The 20,918-nt window shown below is 43.6% G+C and overlaps 1 protein-coding gene across 1 annotated transcript in view; it reads right to left on the bottom strand.

The window, feature by feature from the left end:
- PAWR (pro-apoptotic WT1 regulator) overlaps window positions 1-20,918 on the bottom strand; it is a 120,061-nt gene that overhangs the window by 32,004 nt on the left and 67,139 nt on the right. The window contains exons 3-4 of the mRNA XM_061639657.1: window positions 17,271-17,399; window positions 833-867 (exon numbers count right to left, since the gene is read on the bottom strand). Coding sequence (XP_061495641.1) covers window positions 833-867; window positions 17,271-17,399 — 164 coding nt within the window. The remainder of the gene's footprint in view (window positions 1-832; window positions 868-17,270; window positions 17,400-20,918) is intronic.

The following is a 20,918-nucleotide window of genomic DNA, read 5'->3' as shown; positions in this document are numbered from 1 at the left end:
TTAAAATAGATGGACTGTTTTATCTGTATCATTCATGTATAAAACATGAGGAAATCTGAGTTTTACATCAAAAAGGTATGGTCAGGTTCATCCACCCAGGCTAAATTCTAATGTTGAGCCAGGAACAACAACTGGTCAGTCTAACAGTAGCACGCTGATCTCACTTGATTGTCTATTTATTGCAGAACTACCAAGGATTGATTCCTAAAGGGATTATTGGAAAAACAAGAACTTAACACTAGTTCAGTCCATTCACTTCTATGAAAAATGTACCCAAATAGAAGACAGTAATTTATTGGTTGCTGTTCCTCAAAAGGTACATAGACCACAATAAGAGCTGAGAAATACTGTGGTAGCTCCAGGATTTGGAGGATCCTTGGGCAAGACTCCCTCCATGTGCTCCCATCCCTCAATGAGTCAACCTTCTCACCACCATTATCACCAACCCTCTTTTTCTTCCTCATCATTGCTACTATTTGCTTGCTTGCAAGCCAAAGAGCAAGCAGGCAGTGACATCTGCTTCTCTCACTTCTCACCCCCACTGTTTTCTAGGCCACAGCGAGAGGCAGATGAAGCAGGAGGTTCAGGTGCTCTTGTCAGGCCCTTCCTCCCCCCTCCCCGCTAGGGTGTGGGCCATTGGGAGATGCCTGCCCATGCCAACCTGTGATGCTGGCCCTGGATAAAGATAATTGTTTAGCTGAACAGCAGCAGTAAAAAACAACAGCACAGATAAAATATCCTTATTTAGATATTTGCTTTCTGTATATATCAAATAGGGTGTATATATTTCACTTTAAAACATGCAGTTCAGATATACTGAAAAGGCCCTTACCTTTTATATCTGTTTGAAATTGTCCTGGAGGTATCCTATTAAAATAAACAAACACAAGTTAGTGTCTGATTTAACATACACAATGGCTAATTTAAAGCATAGCTTGTTCAGAATAACAGGAAAATTTAATCAGAAGACAGGATGGCAGACTCAAAGTTACACAAGCATCTCTCATGTGTCCAGAAATACCATCCTCTGATCAGTGTTCCATCTGAAGAGTTCAGTGGGGGTAAGTCTATATAGAACTGCAGCCTCAATCATACTTAGTCTAGTACAATGGTTAACCGTGAACACAAGTGTCAAAATATTACAGAAATTCATTCTCTTACTCTTCCCCCTGGTTTGTTTATTGAGTTGCTTACTGGAATTATTGGCTTTGCTGAATAATATGTGACAAACCCAAGTGTTATTTTTCAATAAGAAGCTATGTAAGGAGCTAAATCTAGACACACATTCAGTTAGGCAGCAGACATTCTTCTATGAGCCCTTCCAGACTGTCACTATTTTCAGGTGTGATTTAGTCACATAGAGGCAAATTCAGGCTGCACCGTTATAGTTGATGGGGAGGTCTTCCACAACAAACACACTTCCCCAAAAGATAACATTTTTGCATAAGGAAAGGGATGGGAAAAGGCAGTGGAATGTGTGGGATAACATTTGCTCTGACACAACATTTAACCTCCCTAAAACTGAATCAGCTAGTGCTCATTAAACAGCCTGCGTCATCTAATCTACCTGCAAACAATTCAGGATGAATGCTCCATAAAGAAGCCATTTGGAAGCAGCCTCAATCAGTTACAGTTACAAATGATACATTTGACAAAAGTTGAATATCAACCAACACCACAAATAATGGTACCCATGCATGATATTTTTCAACTAGCCTTTAGGCCAGGGATGTTGCTGAACTAAAACTCCAATCATCCTTGGCCATTGGACTGTAGTTCAGCAACAGCTTGTTTGCCACCCTAGGCTCCCCTTGGGAGGAAGGGCAGGATATAAATTTAAATAAATGTAATAAATAATAACAGTTGGATGACCATTGATTGGTTCCCCACATCTGCTTTGGGCCTTTATCAACTTGCTTAAGCCCACTGCATAGTTAAGCAGTTTTATGTAGCAACTGCTTCTAAAGTACTGTCAACACACAATTATCTACAAAAGAAGATACAATAAAGATGACCCACTTAAAACATTTTGCAGCAAGAGCAAAATCCTACTGCTCTCTTGTCCATTAATTTCAATGGGGCTTGTGTAGGAAGTCTTTCCTGCTAGTTGTGACTTAAACCACAAAGCTATATATTTTTGTTATATTGACATTGTCATATTAGATTACATTGCAAAACCTGGGTTTACATCATTCTGAACGTTCAACAGTAAATAGGTATTCTTTTCGTCAAAGTGGAAGCAGACATTGATGAAATTCAATCACAGTGCAAAGAAATATAAGTTCTGTTGCTTTCAAAGTTTATAAGGTTTTCATTAATCCAAAGACTAAATTGTAAAAGCCTACACATGAAAAGCAAGGAAAACTTTCCCCTCTTTTATTAAGTAGAAGGTCATGCAATTTGCTGCTGCTTGTTTGGAAAAAACGTTTGGCAATTAGCATGCAACTACAAAGCTCTAGGGAAACTAGTGTCATGCAGGCTTTCAGCTATGTTTACTAACAGCTGCTCATACTAATGCATCAAATCTCAGTATTCCCACACAATTAAATAGTCACTAGAGACTTTTAGACACAAAATTAGTTTTACATACTGCCTTTCACATTGCTGGAATAGTATTTCTACTGAATTTTATTACTAGCAGCATACAACAGATATCTCTCTCATTCACACAGACACACACACACATATTAAATGAAGGTTTCTGATCAAACTGAATTGTGCTTTTTTGCTTTTTTATTTCAACAGAATTCTGATTTAGGTAAGAGGTGGAACAAAGAGACTAAATTAAAAGTTAAGTGGACAGGAGTGATTAAAATCTGAAACATTTTATTTCTGGGGAAGACTACTATTATTATTTTTATCCCAGCCAGGACGACAATATGGTAAACCAATACAATTAAAAACAAAATAAAAACATATTTAAAACATCTAAAAACAGTAACATACCCTCACAGCTAATTTCAAGTTTACCAGAAACAGCATCTTTCAGCTGTCAAATCTCTGGGTAAACAGAAATGTTTTCACATTCCTCCTGAAAGTCAGTTATGAAGGAGGCAAAAGCACCTCATCAGGAAGGGCATTCCAAAAACAGGGAACCACCATCGAGAAGGCCCTGTCACAGGTCACTACCAACTGGGCAACACCAGCAGCAGCACCACTAACAGGGCCTCCCCTGACTATCATAGGGCCTGAGATGTTTGATACTGGAGGGGGGGTGTCTCCTAGGTACTTGGGTCCCAAGCCATTTAGAGCTATTTATGCTAGTAGTAATACCTTGAATTAGGACTACTAGCTCACTGGTAGTCAGTGCACCACTTTCAGGACATGGTCCCATCAGGCTGCCCCACTTACCAAACAAGCAACCACATTCTGCACTAGCTGCACTTCTGGACTGTCTTCAAGGGCAGTCCTACATACAGCACATTACAGTAGTCCAGGTAGGAGGCCACCAGTCCAGGAAGTCCATAGCTGGTGAACCAGCCTAAGCTTGGCATAAACACTCCTAGCCACAAAAGCCACTTGAGACTCCAGTGACAGGCTGGAATCCACAAGTACTCCCAGACTATGAACCCGTTCCTTAAGGGTTCCACCCAATTTCCTGCCCACCCACAGCATGTCTGTCTTATCAAGATTCTGCCTCGGTTTACTGATCTCATCAGGCCATCAATGCTTCTAGATATCATTCCAACTCTTGCACAGCTTCTCCTGATTTAGATTGAATGGAGAGACAGAGCTGTGCATCATCAGCACCATGCTCCAAATCCCTGGATGGCAGCTCTCAGCAAATTCATATAGATGTTGAATACCATAGGAGAGAGAATGGACTCCACAAATCTCTGACCAACAGTAGTCCAGGCAGGACTAATACAACTTTCTGGTAATCGCCTGAAGGTAGGAGCAGAAATATTGTAATATAGTGCCTCCAACTCCCATCTCTCTCAATTGTTCCAGGAGGACACCATGGTCAATGGTGTCAAAAGCAACAGAGAGATCAAGGACAGCCAACAGGGTTGCAACTCCCCCTACCTCTCCTGATAAAGATAATCAGTCTGGGCAACCAAGGCTGTTTTGGTGGTAAAACCAGGCCTGAATGCAGACTGAAATGGGTCTAGATAATATTAGGAGCACCCCTGCCACCATGGTCTAAACCTGGGCTCATTCTGAGTATCACTCTTCTCTACATTCTGAGGACACTACATTTATCCTCAAAAGGTGCAGTTCACTGGAAGAAATATAATCAAACAGAATCAAACAGCTATGTGGTTCAGTTTAGGCTGACTGGGGCTCGAGAGTAAAGAGGTAAGGGCAACTGCAAAGGATCTATAGTAATAAATTATTCCAAGGAAAATGGCAGAAGGGGTAGAATTCCTAATTTCTATTCACCTCTAGTAGCACAGCCTGGATGGGAAATTGCCAAAGGAACCTGATTATCCCACCTTGAGTCCCATAGGAAAAAGGCACGGTATAAAAGTAATAAAAAATAAATAGTGGTCATGGATAGGGATCTGCATCTCCATCAGTATCAAAAAGATACAGCCAGCCAGTGTGATGGATTCAGGTGAGCATTGCAGGACAGATGCACATTCCACAAATAAACCTACATTCACTTTCACTGAGGGAATGGAAACTTGCTTCTGCTCATGATGTGCCTTGGTTGATCCAAGTGACTGCCAATAACGGTAAAAGAAAAATATTGAATGTGAAGTGTAGAGCGCCAAGCAAATGGATATGGGTTATGGAGATTAGTTAGGAGCCAAACATTGTTGCCCCTGAAGAATGGACACCATGCTGTAGAGAAGCATAAAGTCCCCGAGAATCACTGATGAGTAAATATTTTCCAAGTGCCCTGTTGTGAACTTATGAGGTAATATGGAGACATGCTCAACATTTGCATGATAGGCATTTCCACTCATTTGGACAAGAGAAAATATTTTTTTTAAAAATATGTAGAAACGTAAAGTGGCAGAAAAAAAGGAAGTAGCAAAGTTAGCCTACACTGAATTATGTCTACCTGAAAATAGGTGTGACAGTTATAGGTTCACCTGAAAAGAAAGGGGATAGCATTCTATCCCTCTTCGAGCATTGTGAATGTTCCTGACCATAAAATAAAACATCTGCTTTGCAGAAGGTCACAGATATAATCCCTGACATCTCAAAAGTAGGGCTGGGACTACCTGAAATCCTGGAGAAGCACTGCCAGTCACTGTAACCAATACTGAGCTGGATGAACCATAAGAACATGAGAACATAAGAAGATCCCCGTTGGATCAGGCCAAAGGTCCATCTAGTCCAGCACAGTTACCAACCAGATGCCTACAGGAAGCCCACAAGCAGGACCTAAGTGCAACAGTGCTTCTCCAATTGTGATTCCCAGCAACTAGTATTCAGAAGAATACTATTTATTTATTTATGAGATTTATATCCCACCCTTCCTCCCAGTAGGAGTCCAGGGCGGCAAACAAAAGGACTATAAACACTTTAAAACATCATAAAAACAAAACTATAAAATATATAAAAACATAACATACTTAAAAACATCTTTAAACAAAACATCTTTAAAAACATTTTTAAAAAGAGCTATAAAACACATTAAAAAGCAGTTCTAACACAGATGCAGATTGGGATAAGGTCTCTACTTAAAAGGATTGTTGAAAGAGAAAGGTCTTCAGTACAATGCCCAATAGCACAAGGAGAACATATTTAAATTGCTCAAGAGGTCTTCCCTTGCATGCTCATCAAAGATTGTTTATCTTTTAGTCTTGCAGTCTTTTCCAAACTTTAACAAATGTAAAAGAAAATCAGCAGAGTAGAAAAGATGGAGGCCTTTTAATCTATATCCACATGACAAGTTTGAAATGAAAATTGTTTATTTCTGGAAGCAACAACAAAATTAGCCTGATAATGGAAAATTTATCCTAATGATGGAGGTAGTCCAACATCTGTTTGTCATCCTTTAAGAAAAGAAAAATGCCAGTTAATTGTCTCAACCCTTCAGGGACAATATTCTTCTCAAACTCTTCCAAGAATATTGAAGATAAAAAATCTGAATTACTAAAAACTAGATGCCACCTAATATGGAATTAAAGGAAAGAAGAGAAGAATAAATTGGCAGAGCCAATAATTAAAATATGGAACAATTCATTGTCATGGGATGGAGACAATCAATAGCTTTGATCTGTTATTGGTACAGAGAGAGAGAGAGAGAGAGAGAGAGAGAGAGAGATGGCCATAGCTGACTGTTTAATTGCCTAGTGACCCAGCAAAAACGTTGTTATCTTTTGTGCTAGGTAACTTCTCCATGCTTCTACAAATGCAGAGTCACTACAAAACAATCCAGAAAGCAGTGACAGTGGGCAGATTTCATGGCTATGAAATGGTTTGTGAAATGTGAGTTGAAGGGTAAGATGCTATGTCTACTGAGAAACCAGTGTTGATTTTGTGAGCAATCACTCAGTGAAAAGCTTTGAGCATAATGGCTGGAGCTTGGAATAAAGACAACACCAAAAGAAAGAAACTGTCTGGTGCTTCATGAAAATGAGAAAGTCACACTGTTCTGCAACTTCAATGCCTCCCAAACCAAAATGCAACAGGGAATAGAAATGTAATGCTGGCAGATGTAAAACAAGGAAGAAACCAGTGTCTTTTTCAAGCACAACAGATTACTTTACAGAATTGGCTACATTGGTGGTGGCTAAAAGTCCCAGGTATCTGGATTACTACAATGTAATGTATAAAAAAATAAATATTTATCTTTTATTACTAAATATATATATCCCATCTTTCCTCCAAGAAGGTGGCATACATGATCTCACCATCCCCATTTTGTCTGTACAACAACTATATGGCTAAGTGGGGATTATGAACTCTGGTCGGTCCTACACCAACACTCTAACCACTACACCACACTACTTGCCTCTCAAAACAGTCTGGAAATTTCAATTAGCTCAGAATTGGGCTGCAAGATTGTTAACTGTGACTGGGCAATTCAGTCATATTACCCCAGTGGATTATCATCTACAACGATTTCTAGTTTGTTTCCAGGCCAAATTCAAAGTGCTGGTTTGGGACCTGCTTATGTGAAAAATCTTCCCACATTTATCTATCCAGACTCTGATATCAACCTTATGGGTACTTAGGGCCTTTTCAATGGTAGCACCCCAGCTGTGGAATACTCTCCTCAAAGAGGCCTATCCAATACCTATTTTATGGTATTTTCAGCTCCAGGTGAAGACCTAGGTTTTTCCAACTCTTGGTTTATAAATTTAAAATCTATTTAATTTATTTCATGATGTTGATGAGAGTTTTTTTCTTATGGTTTATAAAATTGTATTTTATTGTGGTTACCGAAAACTATCCAGAGAACTTTCGATAGTGGGTGGCTATAAATTATTGTTAATAAACACAATAAATAATAGATAGTGCAACCACTTATCTATGTCCAAGTTCCGAGGTGGGTAGTTCCAGCAGACTAGGCAGAGGGCTTCAGGGAAGAATGGATGAGTGAGAAAGAGCAGGGGTGCATTAAAAAAACAACCCTAAACTTGATATGCTTTCTATCATGTTGTATCTTTTAATGACAAGTAATAACGCAAGATCAACATATCATGATTCCCCACCAACAGTACCAGTGTAATGTACAAATTGTAGCCATTCTGTCTGGTAAGCATACCCAACTGTACTATTACAAGGGTATACTGCATCATAAGGACAAACTATAGCATAATGATTTCAATCACTTTTATTGCATCTGCAGGTCTACATTATAATTTGTGTTTTCCCACATGGACCAGACCAAACCTAGAACAACTTCAAGCAGAGCTGAAGAAAAATGTAAGTGCTTTTTCTGGGCAAACAATATTTTCTTTTAGTAGGTTTAATTGTAGCCACATATCTGAAAGCCTCATCATGTTATAGCCAAGGCCAAGAAGAAGCATTGCATGACTTTCTTCCAGCTCAGCAGAAAACTAGATGCAACATCCTCATAAGCAAGTGATGGAATGGCTATGGGAAAAAACATAAGCACACTCTAAACAAGATAGAGATGCTGATTCTGCCAACTCTGATTAGCCTAGTTAGGAGCTGGTGGAATGGAATATACTACATCTAAAGAACCAAGTGTACAACCTGGGGGTAGCTAGCTCTACTCCTTGCAATACAGCCACTAGAGTGACTGTATACTATAGCCAGCGTGGATTTTTCACATTCCACAATGTTAAATTGAAAATACTACCCCATGCCATTCTGATGCTTCCCATAAGCTCATTTCAAAACAAAACCTTACAAAACGTATAGTCCTGAACTCAGAAACGCTTGCTTAACAACCCTATAAATTTTCATGGTGATACACAAAACAGTCAGAGAGAATGGAGAGTTCAAAGTCTAAAAAGAGAGAGAAAAACCTGAGAGCCCTTTTGGATTTTTTTCTGTCAAAGTTCTTGTCATCTGTTGAAATTCATTAAAAGTCAGCCATGTTCACAGAATACCTGTAATCTTGTTACTGACCTTGCCCCATACTCTGACCTTCATCTTCTGCAGTTCAAAAGTTAAAAAAATGCCTGGCTGATTTTTAATTAATTTAAGAAATGTTGGCTTGAACCCAATTATAACAGAGGCACGTTACCAAATTCTTCCAAGCTACACAGGAAGTGGATTGGACTGTGAAAGACCAACCCAAATGGTGTTTGCATTTTGACAAATTTGTAGGGCAGTACAACATCTCAGAGAGGAGGTCAGGTCTCCTGCTGCCCTGGTGCATTTATTATAGCTGCCCAATTTCCCTGCTTTTTAAAGTTTGATAGAAAAATTGAAATTTTACTCACCGTGAATTTCTATTTGTAGATAGTGCTGGAGGACATTCCTCAGTAGGGATGACTCCTCCTACTGGTCGTGACAGGCAGGGTCTCTAAGCTTCTTTGTAGCCTCTCCTGTGGGAGGAGTCGTCCCTCTCTCCAGACCGAACTGACAGAGCCAGGAACCTGCCTCAGGCCCCATATCCACATCTTCCCAGACGTCCCTAGAGTGGAAGCCTGTACCAGGAGAAGCTGAAGAAAAGCGACAGACCAACACGGAACCAATGTGCTGGAAGACAGGTCACACATGAAGGGAAACACACAATACTAAACAACGTGTGCAAATGTAAGGCGCTGGCAGAAGCCCTAAGTCCCCGCACTCCCCCCCTCCACTCCAGAAGGTGAAGCAGAGGAATAAGAGGTGGGTGGAATGTCCTCCAGCACTATCTACAAATAGAAATTCACGGTGAGTAAAATTTCCATTTTTGCTAGATAGTGCTGGAGGACATTTCTCAGTAGGGATATGACAGAGCAGTGTACCAGGACTGTGGGTGGGATTCCTCTAGCTAGAAGGCAACACCTTTTGGAGCACCTTCCTGCCAAATGCAGCATTGGCTGATGAGAATGAGTCTATTTTATAGTGTCTGATAAAAGTGTGTGGGGAAGCCCATGTAGCCGCCCTACAGACATCCATTATGGGGAACACTCCCTTAAACGCTGCTGAAGCCGCTGCCCCCCTAATTGAGTGTGCCGTGGTACCCAATGGAGGTTCCTTACCCAGAGCTTCATATGCACGTGCTATAGCCGCTCTGAGCCAGCGTGAGATAGAGTAGGTTGTCACCTTACACCCCTTTGATTTCCCAGAGAAGGCCACAAAAAGGGCCTCAGACCTCCTGAACTCTAAGGTACGATCCAAGTAGAAACGAAGGGCCCTCCTCACATCGAGTGAGTGCCACCTACGTTCCTGGGTACAGGAGGGAGGGGGGCAGAATGAAGGGAGAACCACTTCCTGCGACCTATGGAAAACGGATTTGATTTTAGGCAGAAATGCCGGGTCTGGGTGGAGGACTACCTTGTCCTGGTGAAACACGCACAATTGAGGGTCCGAGGATAATGCCCCCAACTCGGAAACTCTACATGCCGATGTGATGGAAACCAGAAAAACCGTTTTAAGCATCAAGAGGTTCAGGGAGCAGGGAGCCATCGGTTCAAATGGCGGTCCCGTCAGCGCCGTCAGTACCCAGGTAAGGTTCCAGTTTGGAAACCTGTGAATTATTGGTGGGGAAACCAGCGTCACCCCTCTTAAAAAGCGTTTAAGGAATGGGTTGGAGGAAAGCGGGGGGCCCCCAGGCTTAACAAAATGCTACTAAGAGCTGCAGCTTGTCTCTTGATTGTGGCTGCGCTCAAACCCTTATCTAGGCCCGACTGGAGGAACCCAAGGGGACCCCTGACGTCTCGAGACCAAGGTTCCACCGTATTTGCAGAGCACCAGGACAGGAAAACCTTCCACGTGGATGAATAAACCCGGTTCGTGGACTGTCTATGCAAGGCCAGTAGCGTGTCAAGCACTTTCCCCTTAAAGCCCTTATCGCTCAACCACAACCGCTCAGCCTCCAAGCTGTTAGCCGGAACAGTTCTGGTCGAGGATGGCAGACTGGTCCCTGAGTCAGAAGATCCGTTCGAGAGGGTACCTGGCAGGGTGTCTTGACTGACATGTTCAGCAGGTCCGGAAACCATGGACATCAAGGCCAATAGGGCGTCACTATAATAATTTCCGCCCTCAATGCCCGAACCCGCTGGATCGTGCGTTGTATCAGCCCAAACGGAGGAAAAGCGTACAGGAGGCCTTGAGGCCACGGTGTGACTAGAGCGTTTGTGCCCTGAGCCTGGTGACACAGATGTTTTGTGAAGAACCTGTCCAGCTGTGTGTTTGCGGGTGTGGCAAAGAGATCCACCACTGGTTCTCCCCACCTGCGCACCACCTGTTGGAAAACTTCCGGGTTCAGTTGCCATTCTGCCTCCTTGATAGCTAACCTGCTGAGCCAGTCGGCTACAAAGTTGTTTGTGCCCGCCAGGTGCTCGGCCTTCAGGGAGGCAAGATGTCTCTCCGCCCATTTGAATAGGCGCTCCGCCTCGAGCATAAGTCCCTTCGATCTCGTGCCCCCTTGTCGGTTGACATAAGATTTCGCCGATGAGTTGTCGGTGCGGATGAGGAGATGCTTCCCCTTGATCTCTGGGGCGAAGGCTTGTAGGCCCAGTCTTATGGCCCGTAACTCCAGTATATTTATATTGAGCTCTGCCTCCATTGCAGACCATGCCCCCTGGGCTACATTGTGGTCCAGGTGAGCCCCCCATCCGTACAAGCTCGCATCTGAGGTCATGATTATGCGCGGAGGATCTTCCAGGCTGACTCCGTGGGCCAACCTCTGAGGTGCCAGCCACCACTGGAGCTCTGTCCGTACTGCTGGAGGCACGGAGACCGAGCGTCTGTGTCGTAGGAGAATTGCCTCCTGGTAGGGCAGAAGGGTCTGTTGTAGAGCTCTGGAGTGAAACTGGGCCCACTGAACTAGGTCGTATGCCGACACCATGGACCCCAAAAGCTGAGCTAGCCTCATCAGGTCCAATGCTGGTGCAGCAACTGCTTGCTGAAGCAGCAGCTGAAGTCTCAAGGCCCTTTCGTCGGTGAGCCTCATGCGGAAAAGTTGCATGTCCAGGATCACCCCCAAGTGCGGAATAGTTTGGGATGGGGTCAGCATGCTCTTTTCCAAGTTCACTATAAAGCCCAGCCGTTGGAGCCATGATACAGTGAGATGGGTACCTGTGTGTGACTGGTCCCAGGATGGCGCTCTCACCAAGATGTCATCCAGATAGGGATGTAGGCATATCCCCATTGTTCTGAGATGTGCCACCAGAACCACCAGTACCTTGGTAAAAACTCTTGGTGCTGAGGATAGGCCGAACGGCAAGGCCCTGTATTGGAAATGTCTGTTGTCGTATGAAAACCGGAGAAAGCGCCTGTGTTGTCTGCAAATTGGAATGTGTAGATACGCCTCGGAGAGGTCCACAGAGGTCAGCCAATCCCCTTTTCTTAGGGCTGCAGTTATGGAGCGAAGGGTTTCCATTTTGAAGTGTTTTTTGGCCACCCACCTGTTGATGCATTTGAGATCCAAAATAGCCCTTGTGTCGCCATTCTTTTTGTCGACTAAGAAAAAAATTGAATAAACCCCTGACTTCCTCTCCGAGGGAACTACTGGCTCTATTGCCCGGATGTTCAGCAGGTGCTGAATAGCTTCTAGGTAGCGCAGGTGCTTCTCCAGCCTTCGAGACCTTGGGGTGGGTCGAAACCGGTCGTGTGGAATGCGAAGAAACTCTATGGCATATCCCATGGACACCGTGTCCAGCACCCATTTGTCTGAAGTGATGCCTCTCCAGTGGGGGGCGAACTCTAGAAGTCTTGCTCCCACTCCGCGAGAGGCCTCTGGCAACCGCCAGTCAGGAAGAGGAGCCCTTTTGGACTCCTTTCTGGTTCCTCCCTGAGGAGAATAGGGTGCCTCCCGGTTTAGTGGAGGAAGCGTGTCCACCCCCTTTGTCTGGTCTGCCCCAGCGAAACCTGTTGGAAGGCTGACTGCGAAATCTAGAGGGCTGTTTTGAGGAACGAAAAAACTGGTTCTGCCTGCCCTTCCGTTCCTCTCTTCTGGCCATAGGGAGTGCTTTCTTCTTGTCCCTAGTTTCCACCAGGTGGGCCTCAAGAGGCTCCCCGAATAGCTTAGAGCCTGAAAAAGGTAGGGCAGTGAGGCGGGTCTGTGACCCTGAGTCCACAGCCCACTGCCTGAGCCAAATGTTACGCCGTGCCACGGTGGAGGCAGCCATAGAGCGCGCTGCAGACTGTAGGGTATCCATGGATGCGTTGGCTGACAGGGCCGAGGCGTATGCCATTTTCTTTAACCCATCCTTTACGAATTTTGAGACATCATCCCGTGCCCCAAACTCTTCAGCCCACATAAAAACCGCTCTGGAGAAAACTGATGAAGTGGCGGCGGCTCTAAAGCCGACTGCGTCTGCCTCAAAGCTCCTGCGAAGAGCCCCTTCGACTCGCTTGTCGCATTGGTCCTTAGGCCCCCCCTCCCCTTCCGTAGGGATCACTGCAGAGCTAGCAAGAGTAGCAATAGGCGGGTCCACTGTGGGAAAACGCAGTCTTGCCATGATCCTGTCGGCAAAGACGTAATGTTTCTTTGCCCGCTTGGCAGATGGCTTTGGTTTGCATGGGGATGACCATTCAGCATCCCACATGTCATCAAACGCCTGGGGAAAGGGAACTGAAACCTGCTTAGTGTCCATGGAGGGGAAAGCCTTTTTTGCACCTGCCGAGGCTGACCGAGTGGGTGCATCGCCTCCCGCCTCAGCCTCTGGCAGTTGTAGCACTCTGCGGGCCTTGGAAAGGAGCGGCTGAAAAACCTCTGGAGCAAAGAGTCTGGGTTGCATCTGGGTGACTTCTATTTCCTCACCAGAAAGCTCCCCCTCTTCCCTGTCCTGCTCAAGTAGTTCTTCAGAATCTGATAGTACCACCTGTGGCACAGGAGCCTGCCTGGGCGACTGTGCCTGTGCCTGCTGATCCCAAACCATTGAGGATGAGGGACCTGCATGAGTCTGTGGGGAGGAACGCCTTGCTACCCCCCCAATGCGCTATGACTCAGGTGCTCCTTGTCACCCCTGGGTGCATCCTTAGCTGGCTCACTGTGTAAAATGTAGGAGGGTGGGGGCGAGCCCCCCCGCCTCATGTCTTGATTGGAAAGGGAAGAGGACCTGGAGTGGCTGTGTCTTAAAGGTGAGCTGCCATGCCTGTCCTCCCTGCTGTAACCTGTGGAGGGGGATAAGCGCCTCTGCTTTCCCCTGTGGGAGCGCTTCCTGGAATGTTTGCACTTCTTACTTTTACGTGCGTGTGAGATAGAGCCACTGACTTCAGAAGCAATGAGCTCTTTAACCCAGGTCATAAATTTGGGAAACTGCGAGTGGGGGAGGGGGGAAACATCCATACCTTCATCTAGGAGATTCATCCCCCCGCTGTCTACGCTCTGGGACGGAGAGAAGACTGATTGCTGTGAGTCCTCTAGGTCCCTTGCCTCCCCCATGTGGCGGAGCTCTTGGCGGGAAGGCGGAGAGGAGGCGGGTGAGGCCATAATATGGCGGCCTTGACTCCGACGCTGAGAGAAAAGCGCGGGAATCACTTTACAGGCGAGCCTCATTAGTGGGCGCCGCTCAACCCCCTGCTGGGACATTCTCCCGCGACGAGGCAAGCCTTTGGCGAAGGGGGGGAGCCAGGAGCCGCGATCCCGCTGAACGCGAGGGTTGCAGAAACGCGGTTCCGCGGAGCAAGATGAGAGACCCCCGTCTGTGCGGCTGCTGCTCTGCTGGTACGCTGCAGCTAGCCGCGCTCCGCCGCGCTCCGTACTTCTTCAGCCTCCTTTCCGATGCCTGTGAACCCAGCCGGGTTCAGTCGAGCCTCACAAACCCGAGCCCCCATGGAGTGAAGGTAGGGGAGGGGAAGGAAACAGGCAGGAAATAGAACAAACGTAAGGAGAGGAGAAGATTAGCATAAGAAAAATACTAAGAGCTGGAAGCAGAAAACAAAAGAAAGAAGCTCTAAATAGAGAAGAGAGATTAACTCCAGACCTTCACTGACCGCAGGCAGGGCCGGTCTGGAGAGAGGGACGACTCCTCCCACAGGAGAGGCTACAAAGAAGCTTAGAGACCCTGCCTGTCACGACCAGTAGGAGGAGTCATCCCTACTGAGGAATGTCCTCCAGCACTATCTAGCAAATATCTGTGAGCTATAGGTACGTTATTAAACCGCAACGTTTTCTGCCTATTAGTGAATATACTTTGTGGATATGATTGCCTTATATCAGCCTTTCATGTGTCTTCTGGAGAAGGATGGTTTGGCCACTGTATATGCACCTTGGTAGTAGACTGGATTATTGCAACACATTCTTTGCAGAGCAGCATAGCAAGAAACTTCAAAATGTAAGCAGCATGCTTAACTAGCAGGTTAGATAGTGGGCTGAAGGAAAGACATTACCCCAAGCTAAAAGAAATGCAGTGACTCTCAGCTTGTCTCAGCACAATTCAAAGTGCTGGATGAAACTGTAAGCAGCTTGGGTTGAGGCTACTTTGAGGGGAGCCTTCTCCTGCATGGACCCCCCCTTTACATTAAGATTGGCAGAGAAGGCTTGGTTCTATATCCCTTTTTTGTATGAAATAAAGGTGAATGGATGAAGGTTGAGGTCTTCTCCCTGATGGTGCCAGTGGCATGGAACTTTCTCTCCAGAGAAGTCTGCCAGCTCTGTTAAAAACAAAAGTTAAAAATATATATTTTGATAGAAATGTGGGAACTTGGGTTGAAGTTTGTTATTAATTATATGCCAACTATGGGGGGAAATGTAAAAGGGTATACTTTAGTGCTGCTTTTAGGCTGTTTCATTTATATTACTATTGGTTAGCAATGTTGTTTTTAATGGCTTCATCACTGGACTGTTTTTGCGCTTGATTTGTTGTCAGTCACCCTGAGGGCCCTATGGAATCATGTAGCAGAGTACAACTAGGAAAAAAATAGAGATATTTCATGGGTACATTTCACAATAATACTGTCACCTCTTCAGCTATTTTTCTACAGCCCAGCCTGAATTAAAACAGGAGGCCTCTAATAGCTTTCCAGATCGTGAAGATGAGATTGTGCAGAATCTTTGACAAACCCCAAATACATAGAAAATAATCCTCCAAAACATGATCTTTTATGTTAATGATTCATTGTGAATGAGATGAAATTAACATTCCACCATACCAGGGTTGTTGTTTCTTTCAGTCCTGAATGCACAGCCTGTTTTTCCCCCTAATTCTCACTCAAGCTGCAACTTTGTTTGAAAGTCTGTGCTGATGACTAGTAAGGTCCATTCCAGTTTTCAAACTGTTGACTCCCAAGATAAGCTTCTCAATGTGTATCTCATGTCAAACATCCCACAAACTGATTAAGTGCTCAAATAAATGAGGTGCCTAAGTCCAGACTACAGCAACTATGATAAAGATAGAAATGCACTGTTAGAGCAAACTGCAAATAAGCACACAAACTTTACTAGTGCTGCCCCCTTCTGTGTTTCAGTGTGATGCTATTGGCTGACAGAGCTACCCACAGGAAATCATTTAGGAATGCAGTTAGCACAACCATATGCCTGTTTTTAAAAGGCCATTATGCTAATATCACCAAGAGAGCCCCAAATGGAAAATGGTCATGGATAAGTGGCATCCAATCCTTTTTTAAAAAAAAGGATGAGCAACTGTGAATAAAATTGCAAGAGAAAACACAGTATGCTTTATATATCCAAATTAAAAAGCTTTATAGTAAGACTGGAGCAAATGAGCTACTTAAAACTGCAGAACTGTTCTACATTAAAAACAAAACAAAACCTATATCTAATTTTGTGTAGATTTAATAGGCTTGTATCCTCACATAAATGAATGGAAAATTGTACAGAAAATGCCCTGTCCTCTTCTCTCCCTTGCAGCGGTCTGCACCCACTGAGAAGCCTCTAGACAGTTGAGGGGCTCTCCTAAACAATGTGGGATGTAGTGTCAGGGGAGAGGGAACTGATCAAAATCAGGTGATCCTACACCCAATATCAGGCAATTCTCCCCAGCAACACATCCAGTATTGTTTACTGGGGGATGGGGTTGCACATGGCTGCAGAAGTCAGAAGAAAAAATTCCTTTCATGAACTTCCTTCCATTATTCGTCTTAGGTTTCAAGCAACAGTATGGAAGAATGTTAACAGGGATACTAAAGAAGTGTGAGATCAATTACATTATAAGAAAACATTGCCACCTTTTATCTGAAGAAAAGGACATCTTTAATATTTTCCTTATCACTAAATATTACAATGGCCACACTGGAGCTTCAAGAAACGAAACAACATGCCCTTAACTCTCAATCCTACCTTTTAAAACTTGCCCTTGCTATTTAGCATTGGGCATGACGGAATAAAGTTTTAGTTGATTAACCTGTCAATTAAAGCTTGGCATCTTAATAATACATCATTTGACTATCAGACTAATAACCAAGGACATACCACAACAGATGCTATTGGTGACAACAGAATGCTTTTTTCAAGCCTATTATTTCAGCAACAAGAGGACCAAAGAGGAGATCTTGTGAGTACCAGGGAAGGCCTCTGGGGGTGCATGTGTGACAGTGGTATTAGTACAGTACCACTACTATAGATTGTTTAAACAGAAACCCATGTATATTTATGTTAAGTATTAAAATGAACATTAAAATAAAGTTAAGCACTAGCAGCTACTTATTTGGTCAAGCACTGACTATGCTGAGATACGAAGTTTTGCAAGCATGTTTACACAATTCTTACAGATAGCAGAAGTAGTAGCATGTTGAATTTCTTGAAGTGTAGAGAAAACAGTGTTAACACTCCTCACCTGTAATATATATGAGACACTTGGGTCTGCACTGGCTGATTCATTCTGCACTGTATTCTGTTGTGTGATTGAATCTTCCCTTTTACGTTCCTTTTGTCCTGCTTCATCATCATCATATTCGTCCAAGCTCTAAAAATGAAACGCATTAATGGTTATGGTTTGGGATTTTATTTTGCTTGCATGACAGTTCAAAGAAATACATACAAGGTATGCATTTGTTGTCAAGATAGTCAAATATTTCTTTAGTGAAATCAGGGATGGGGAACTTTTGATCCTCCAGATGTTGTTGAACTCCCATCAGCCACAGCCACCATGGCTAACAGTCAGGTGATGGGAGTTGTAGTTCAACAACATCTGAAGGTCCATAGGTTCCCCACACCTTAATTAAACAGAAGATAGTGGGATATATTACATTTGGTCTAGATAGGCTGACAATCTAGACCAGCCTTTCCCAACCAGTGTACCTCCAGATGTTGTTGGACCACAACTCCCATCTTCCTGACCATTGACAATGCTGGCTGAGGCTGATGGGAATTGTGGTCCAACAACATCTAGAGGCACACTGGGTGGGAAAGGCTGATCTAGACTCTACTTGAGGCAGCTTCATATATTGTTCATATGATACCAGTTTAAAAACAAAAGACAATTGTTCAAGTGAGGAGACGGTAATGCTTTGTAATGCTCTTACATTTTTCAACAGCATTTTTTTAAAAAAAAATCTGAAACTGTAAAAGGATGCAAAACAGGTGGAAAATTCAGAAGAACAACTGAAAGCTCAGATTGATAATTTAGTTTTCATACTGAAACTTTGGGTGGGGGTGGAGATCTGTGGTTTGTAGCCCAAATCCAGCCTGCAGATGACTGGCCATTCACCTTCCCCCTACAGGTAACTAGTAAACCAAACTCCTCATGATGTGCTTCAAGAGCAGAACACCACTATTGGTACTTTAAAAAGAGAAAAAAGAGAATATGCAAAGAATGGCAAAGTAAATTATCAGTGGGCAAATTTTACAATCGGGGGAGCGTGAGAGAAAATATTTTTGGGAAGTCAAGCATCTTCCTCATAGTGAGAAAGTAACTGCTGGAAATACCCAGACTATGTTGCCCATGTGTTTCATCCAGTCTCGGGAAATATAATATGCTTATGATGAACAAGATTTCTTCAAAGGATTATTTTCATAATTATTCTCTCTCTCTCTCTCTCTCTCTCACACACACACACGAGAGAGAGAGAGAGGGGGGAGGGAGGGAGAGAGAGAGGGTTGTATTTGTATCCAGCAAAGTCATTCTGTTAGCACAAGGGCTTTCACCTGTGCAACTGGACTTTCTCTCCCTCTCCTCTCACCCTCCCCCAGTCTGCTCTGGGGTTTCCCCATCCCTCCAGAAGAGTTGGGGGGGCTCAGGGAGAGAGGAGGTTCCACTGCACAGGTGGAAGTCCTTGTGCCAACTGGATGACTTCAATGGATACAACCCACCATCTGTAGGAACAGAGATGCTCCTCACCCTGGGAGAACCACCTTCTATTCCGACAGAGCTCTAGAAACCTCAACACATGCCTCACAGTCTGGCTGTAAGCACCTCTTCCTCCCACTGCAGATGGAATGAGGCATGACTGGATGGAAGCACGGGTTGGCAAAGGAACAACTATGTTCTCTCCCCAGATAATTGGTGAGAAGAGAATGATTGGCAGGGAGGAGAAAGCATGCCTACACCAAGGCACTTTTGAAGGAAAATAAACAGAATTGCAACAACTTCCTTCACTCTCATAGTCTCATTCTCTTTCAACGGCAGACGCACACAGTCATTCCAATTGCGCACAATTCAGCAAATTATTTCACTCCCATCCTTCCAAGCAAAAGTGAATATGCCCACAGTTGCTGGGGCTTTCTGAAACTGTGTCCACCCATCAGAGGTATCACCCTTCCCTAACTCAACCTGGACTCAGGTCCTTCATGTCACTTTCCAGTTATTCTATTGATCTAGTTTCTAGCAATACCCCTTTCTCCCACCACACAGGGCAAGTCAGTCTCCTTCATTGCTCTATGATCCCTGGATTTCTTCCATTCCCAGAGTACCAATACCTTAGCATGCATATGTTGAGCCCCAACTCTTTCAGTGTAACCGTTACTCTAATAAAACAAGAATTAATTCCACCAGTCTTGTCTCCATCTCGTCTCTCGGACTCTGGGCAGGACAGCGTAAGAGATTCCAGGTTCAATCCCTGGCATCTTCTAGTAGCAGCGCTGGAAAAGCATCACCATGCTGGAGTCCTTGAAGAACTGCTGCCAGTCAGCATAGAAAATCCTGCATAAGATGGACCATTGATCTGATTCCTCATAAATCGTCAACGTTTCAGGGTCCATCCTTCATGGCATGTCTGATGCCAAGTGAAACCATCGTACTGCTGGCCATTTAGGGAAATTTCATCTAAATTGGCATTTTCTTCCCAAGTGTATTTTTCAGCAAACAAATTTTTCAGAAGCTGGAACTTCTTAGCAAGGTCTGAATGAACAGTCTTCACCCAGAGGAATTATTTCCATTGATTATGCAAGATGATTTTGATTATGAAAATGAGTATACAGATCTTCAACTGCTATGAACAGGTTGATGCAGCTACTGAGAAAGGGCAGGGACAGCAATGAAAAATAAGAAGCAGCTTTTGTTTTTAGTCCCTGTACTGTGTTTTTGAGATAAGAAAACTTTGTATATAACCTGAAGGATCAAAGGTGATACCCCACCCGACTTCAACTTTCCTGAAAAGTTATACCTTTGGATGCTAGTTAAAACATACCTTACACAATATAAACTCAAGGGAGATGAAGAAGCTGTTCTAAAGAAAGATTTATTTTAGGTAAGACTCTGAATTCTGAGACTTTATGGTTTTAGTTAAATTGGGCAGAAAGAAAGAAAAATAAATGGATATGCTGCAATAAGCTTCTTTAAAACAAACACAGGTCATTATATAGTTATGTTTTATCATGTATTATCTTTATGAAAAGACCATAAGTTTTATTCAGTGGCTTAAAAAAAAGTACTTGTTTTTGTCTCAGTTAACACTTCATTCATGAAAATATGAAAGCTTTCTGTCTGTTGAGCTCTGATGTTGGAAGTAATTATCCATAGTTGCAAAACTCAGTAGTTTAAGAAAAGTGAAAAGTATAAAATATGCTTGTTTTCAAAATATGCAAATTTTCAAAAATTAGGTCAAGGTAACTTGAAAGAGAAACACAGTTACACATAATCCACAGGTTGCTGCAGACCTATGCTTTTCTCTAGGCATTGGCTGGATTGTCATGAAGCTTGATGGACAAAGAGACATTCCAGAATCAGGAATTTAGACCTGGTCCTCAGGTCTTTGAAAGCCAGATTTCTTCAAGAAGAAACACTAACTTCACATTAGGCTTCTCAAGTAAGGAAAGATTGTGCAGGGAACATATGTTAATGTACCCTGAAACAGTGAGATTCTCTACACAGTTTTTAAAATAATCACCCTGAAAAGCTTCATAGGAAAAATGTTTTCAGATTGTGAAACAGTCTCAAGATAAAGCTACTTTGGCAGTAGCTTTGGCAGAAAAACTAAGAGCAAACGTTGCTACTTTGGCAGAAAAACTAAGAGCAAAAGTCTTTGAAATTCATGAGGTCTGTGAT

This window comes from Rhineura floridana, chromosome 8 (genome assembly GCF_030035675.1).
Source record: "Rhineura floridana isolate rRhiFlo1 chromosome 8, rRhiFlo1.hap2, whole genome shotgun sequence".
Classification (NCBI taxonomy): domain Eukaryota; kingdom Metazoa; phylum Chordata; class Lepidosauria; order Squamata; family Rhineuridae; genus Rhineura; species Rhineura floridana.
Note: the sequence above shows the minus strand (reverse complement) of the source record. Positions and strands in the feature narration are given on the sequence as shown.